Below are 6,000 nucleotides of genomic sequence, written 5' to 3' on the forward strand. Positions count from 1 at the left end.
ACACTGCAGATTGTTGAGAAAGGCCCGCTAGCTGTAGTTCTACTAAGTGCCATGATAATTCAGCTTTGGCTGCGTCGGGTTAATAGGTACTGCTGTGATGATGTAGCTTGCTGTGATCATTTGGATTTTCTACGTGATTTTAATTGCTTTGGTTGTACTTTTTGCTTTGCTCTGTTACTGTCTATTGAATTCTATTGGTCTGGATAGGTTTAATAGGTTTAATCAAGTGCTGTATGTTTCATAGTAGGGTCAAAGTATTCTGATGGTTCTGTAGTTAAATGGATATCTTGCTAATATGGGATGTTTTTACAGTGAACAGGATCCATTTTGAAATAGAAATAGACAAAACAGTACTTGTAGCCTTACATTCACAATTTGGAAGGCTACAAGTACAACTTTTAAGATTGTTTTATTGAACCTGTCACGTCAGTGTTGTTGGTGACATGCAATGTTAATTAAAGTCCACCAGCTGTTTGGAACTCCGACAAGATGTTCTTGTGCCGACTACGCCATGCATAGCAACAGACGACCAGATGTTCCAGGGAACTAACTTTAATGAGTCCACATTGTGTTCTTACAACATGGCCGCCCATCTTAAAACTACAGAAGAAAGCATCAGCTAGCAGCACACTTCTGGTGTAGTGTCTGTTGCGTCTGTCGCACATCTAGTGAAGCACAGTGCAAAGAATGTGGTTTTAGTACAGGCATTACTGAGAGAGTCATTTTCCCTCAGGTGTTCCCTGAGGGAAAACTCCATAAGGCCTTGGTTATAATGACAGTTGTAATGACAGTTGTAACGACAGTTAAAATGACAGTTGTAAGCTCAATACATAGAGTAAAGTGGTCCACACTTTATGAGCAGAGAGGAGACACATGGATGTGTGTATTTCCCACAAAGGGGAATTCTTTCCTTCCATCCTTCCACATTCCGGAACGACAATTAAAACCTTTGACCGGAAACACGTTTGAATCTTTTTTCAATTTGTTCAACACGTTTAATGGAACATAAATACGGCTGGCGATGCAGAGAGGGTTACATTAACCTTGACCCGCAGATTGTTGGGGAGACGCGTGACTCACACAGCCGTTACTCCACTCACTCCTGTCAGCCTCCCGCTTCTATTCATGCAACACTCACTGTGCCATAGATAGACCTCCAGGCGAATCACACAATAGGCTAAAGTGGCTTCTGAAAACAGGCGAGGAGAGGATGGAATTTTAGACAACTGAGAAAGGTAGTTCAACATTAGAGCAAAGGGAAGGGGACAAGGACAGGAAACGAGACCATTAGACTATTGAGATACACGCTATATGTAGTTCAACATTGGTGCAGACAAAGGGAAGGGGACAAGGACAGGAAACGAGACCATTAGACTATTGAGATACACGCTATATGTAGTTCAACATTGGTGCAGACAAAGGGAAGGGGACAAGGACAGGAAACGAGACCATTAGACTATTGAGATACACGCTATATGTAGTTCAACATTGGTGCAGACAAAGGGAAGGGGACAAGGACAGGAAACGAGACCATTAGACTATTGAGATACACGCTATATGTAGTTCAACATTGGTGCAGACAAAGGGAAGGGGACAAGGACAGGAAACGAGACCATTAGACTATTGAGATACACGCTATATGTAGTTCAACATTGGTGCAGACAAAGGGAAGGGGGACAAGGACATTGGAAACGAGACCATTAGACTATTGAGATACACGCTATATGTAGTTCAACATTGGTGCAGACAAAGGGAAGGGGACAAGGACAGGAAACGAGACCATTAGACTATTGAGATACACGCTATATGTAGTTCAACATTGGTGCAGACAAAGGGAAGGAGACAAGGACAGGAAACGAGACCATTAGACTATTGAGATACACGCTATATGTAGTTCAACATTGGTGCAGACAAAGGGAAGGAGACAGGGTCAGGAAACTAGACTACTGAGATCCACCCTGCTACATCTCTACCTCTGATGGATGATCTGCAGTGGAAACTCACCCTATGAGCGGTTCCTTGAGGAAGTTTGGAGCGGAATACTTGAGGAGAGGGTTGCTGCTGGTGCGTCTTCGCCTCACAGGATATTTATCACAGGGCTGTTCTGTTTTACGCTCAGGAGACTCCCAGACGGCCCCTAATAAACGCTTTGAGTGGATGAAATATTCATGCAGAGTTAAATATGGATCCTTGAGCAGGCAGTCACAAGGCATTAGACACAGTCAATACAGATCACCACTTCCCTCTCCCTCTCTCCGGATTGCTGTGGTCTCAGGCAGAATGTTGGGGTGGTGAAGAGGGGTGAATCAGCCAGGTAGAATAGCACGGGAGACAGCAGAAGAGATGGACCGGGGGAGAGGAGAGAGAGAGATTGAGAGGGGGGAGAGGAAGAGAGAGATTGAGAGAGAAAGAGGAAGAGTGAGCAGTGGAAGGAGAGATGGAAAGTGTGTGAGAATGAGGTACTCTGACATCTTGTTTATGATGAGTGAATGCAGCAGTCAGAGGTGTCAGGGTGGTTTTATCAATGTTAACTAACTAACCGCAAAACACTGAGTGCTGCTCCTGTAGTGGAAAGCTCTTGCAACACTAAGCACCCCAGCCAGATTGGACCACAACACACACACACACACACACACACACACACACACACACACACACACACACACACACACACACACACACACACACACACACACACACACACACACACACACACACACACACACACACACACACACACACACACACACACACACACACACACACACACACACACACACACACACACACACACACACACACACACACACACACACACACACATACCGCCTGTTCACTTTTGCATGAATTCCAAAATTCAGCAGAATTATAGATTGGGATCGAAACAAACGATCATAACTCTTTAATTGATTTAAGAACAACCGATTTTCATGAGCGCCTCCATCTGCTTAACATTCACTGTGATCACCATGGGCCTTTGTGGCCACCAACAAAGCAGCTATTTAAACTAACTGCGATGGTCAGGTAATGAACATTTTGAAACAAGCTGATGTGCAATGAAGTCTAACTAAGGGTGTCAGTTCAAATTGAGAAGGCCAGCTGGTCTTCTTCTTAGGCTGCACTACTTTTGACCATGGCATGCACTATCGGTGCACTAGGAATAGGTAGCCTATTTCAGTCATAGCCATAGCCTGTAGCAATAGCTAGACTGCTTCCTCTCTCTGGCTCATCATATGTGTATTCTGCAGTGTATGAATTAAGTTAATAGTGACCCATAGTGAGCGAGGTCCTCAGCCCTCCATTGTGTCTACTGTGTCCACTTTGTCACGGGCAATGACGCATCATCAGCGTGCGAGTGGGCGCCACCGTGGGGCATCATCATCAGTGTGCGACAGAGTGTTGTTGTGATTCAATGAAGGCTTGGGAACTGGCTGCTGCTCAACGCTCAACAACAAGCTGTGAGCTGAGCTGAGCTGGGCTGGTGTCCCATGGTGCTGTGCGCTCAAGTAGAAACAGGAAGTAAACAAATAATGCCATGGGCCAACCAGCTGGGGACTGCCTGTATGGCTGCAGGCTGCAGAGAATAACAACTACATGGTTGTGACTGTGACTGTTACTGTGGCAGGTCTATACAGTACTGAACCAGGGAAAAGATTATTGATCGCACTTACAGATGACTGGAAACACTTGTAAGAATTCTTCAGCCATAGTGGCTCTCTGTCCTATATCTCCATGTAGGAATTGAGATGTTGGCGCAATGACTTGCTAGCTGTTCCCATTGACTTCCAGTCATTGAGCCAACGACTATCCATTTAAAAGCATGTATCGGCAGAAATATATACATCTTGTAAATCATAGTTTTTGCAGCGGTGGAAATAATTTAGCAGTGGTGATAAATGAATATAGAGGAAGTACTGTAGACGGATCGATAATGGGCGTGAATTCAATGTATCAGTGAGGAATGATAAAAGGCATTCATCACTCCCCCTTTCAAAGGGGAATTCATACTGTGGTGATCCGTTTTCTTCTAGTATCAAGGTCTGTGGTACTGGCTCTGGTAGGATACCGTGTAAGGCGCCAGACAAAACAGAGCTTTGAGAGAAACATAGATGGTGGAGGTAGAACAGGAGGGATACAGACAAATATGAAGAAATGAGGAAGTGGAATGAAATGTGCAATAGTGCAAAGAAGGGAGAGACAGAAAGCGGGAGAGGAGGAGGAGAAAGGAGGAGGAGGAGGGGGAAAGGGGGAGGAGTAGGGAGGAGGAGGATGAGGAGAGAGGAGGAGGGAGGAGGGAGGAGGGAGCAGGGAGCAGGGAGGAGGGAGGAGGGAGGAGGGAGGAGGGAGGAGGGTGGAGATGCGAGACAAGTTGACAGATGGATGGATTTCATTAAAATTGGAATGACATTAGACATCTATTCATAGAGCTTCCTTATCTACTACTAATTAAAACCAAGGGAGTCAAATGAATACAGAGTAAAACTTCAATTACCAGAGATACATATTTGTAGTTTATCTTTGTAAAATGGGGAGCCTGCACTGTTTGCAACAGAAACGGAATTAACATGACGTATTTGGGGTGGCTCGTAACCTAGTGGTTAGCGCGTTGGTCCAGTAACCGAAAGGTTTCTGGATCGTATCCCCGAACTGAGGTCAAAATCTGTCATTCTGCCCCTGAGCAAGGCAGTTAACCCACTGTTTCCCAGGTGCTGATGATGTGGATGTTGACTAAGGCAGCCCCCCTCACCTCTCTGACTCAGAGGGGTGAAATATGGAAGACACATTTGGACTACTGACTACGTATCCCCTTTCCCTATTCAAAATGGTATATGTATTGTACATTGCTTCATTCCCTGTCACACATACTTACATCTTTTTTGCCTCTGTGTTTCCTCTGAAGGTCTTATTCGGTTACAGGAGCTCATAAAGGCTCCATCTCGCTACAACATCCGCTTGAAGATCCGCCAGTTGCCAGCGGACACCAAGGACTCCAAGCCTCTCCTCAAGGAGATGAAGAGAGGGAAGGAGTTCCACGTCATCTTCGACTGTGGACACGAAATGGCTGCCGGCATCCTAAAGCAGGTGTGTGTGAGGAGGGGAAGTGATATGTGTCTGTGTCTGTGTGAGTGAGGAGTCACAATCCCCAGTTAATTCAGACACGTTTTGTCAAACTGGGTGCAAAATATTATTATTTTTTTGTACATTTCCTTGAAAGAAGGAATGTTCTCTTAGGTCATTTTAATCATGCAGGATCTCAGCTCCACCTGAAACAGAAAGAGAGGATGTTTTATACTGACTCAATTAATTAAAAACATTCATATTCCTCCTGCTGCTTCCAGGATGTATCAAATATTAAAGATAACATGACTCACCCTGGCACTCACTCTTTGTCCCTCACTCTCTCCCGCTTGGCTTTTTTAATCAGTGTGGTAGCTGGTGATTGGTTATGAAGGTCAAGGACACCTATCATTAGCTAGTGGCATGTGAGCTACTCCATGGTAATGGGGGGGGGGGGTAATGAAGGACTTTTCTATGACATCCTCATTACAAGACACCCGCCTGACTCAATGATGGAAGGATTCCTCTCCTCATTTCACTCTGAGACAACAGTCATGGTACGCAGATCAATCTTCTACCGTAAAGAAACAACCGGTGGTGGTTTAACTGGCGTTCATAGTGCCATTGTGGGACTGTCTGCATGCTAAATATCCAGCATAAACATTTTCATGCTAACCTCTGTAGGCCTTCCTCTAGAGTTCATATGCAGGTGGCTAAATGCTTATGATATGCAGGTGGCTAAATGCTTATGATATGCAGGTGGCTAAATGCTTATGATATGCAGGTGGCTAAATGCTTATGATATGCAGGTGGCTAAATGCTTATGATATGCAGGTGGCTAAATGCTTATGATATGCAGGTGGCTAAATGCTTATGATATGCAGGTGGCTAAATGCTTATGATATGCAGGTGGCTAAATGCTTATGATATGCAGGTGGCTAA

The 6,000-nt window shown here is 44.8% G+C and overlaps 1 protein-coding gene across 2 annotated transcripts in view; it reads left to right on the forward strand.

Moving 5' to 3' along the window:
- Window positions 1-6,000, forward strand: part of LOC123997959 (glutamate receptor ionotropic, kainate 2-like) — a 277,808-nt gene that overhangs the window by 95,283 nt on the left and 176,525 nt on the right. For both annotated transcript variants that reach the window (XM_046302713.1, XM_046302711.1), the window contains exon 5: window positions 4,901-5,082. In XM_046302713.1, the coding sequence (XP_046158669.1) occupies window positions 4,901-5,082 (182 nt within the window). The remainder of the gene's footprint in view (window positions 1-4,900; window positions 5,083-6,000) is intronic.

Source organism: Oncorhynchus gorbuscha, linkage group LG15, assembly GCF_021184085.1.
Source record: "Oncorhynchus gorbuscha isolate QuinsamMale2020 ecotype Even-year linkage group LG15, OgorEven_v1.0, whole genome shotgun sequence".
In the NCBI taxonomy this organism is placed as follows: domain Eukaryota; kingdom Metazoa; phylum Chordata; class Actinopteri; order Salmoniformes; family Salmonidae; genus Oncorhynchus; species Oncorhynchus gorbuscha.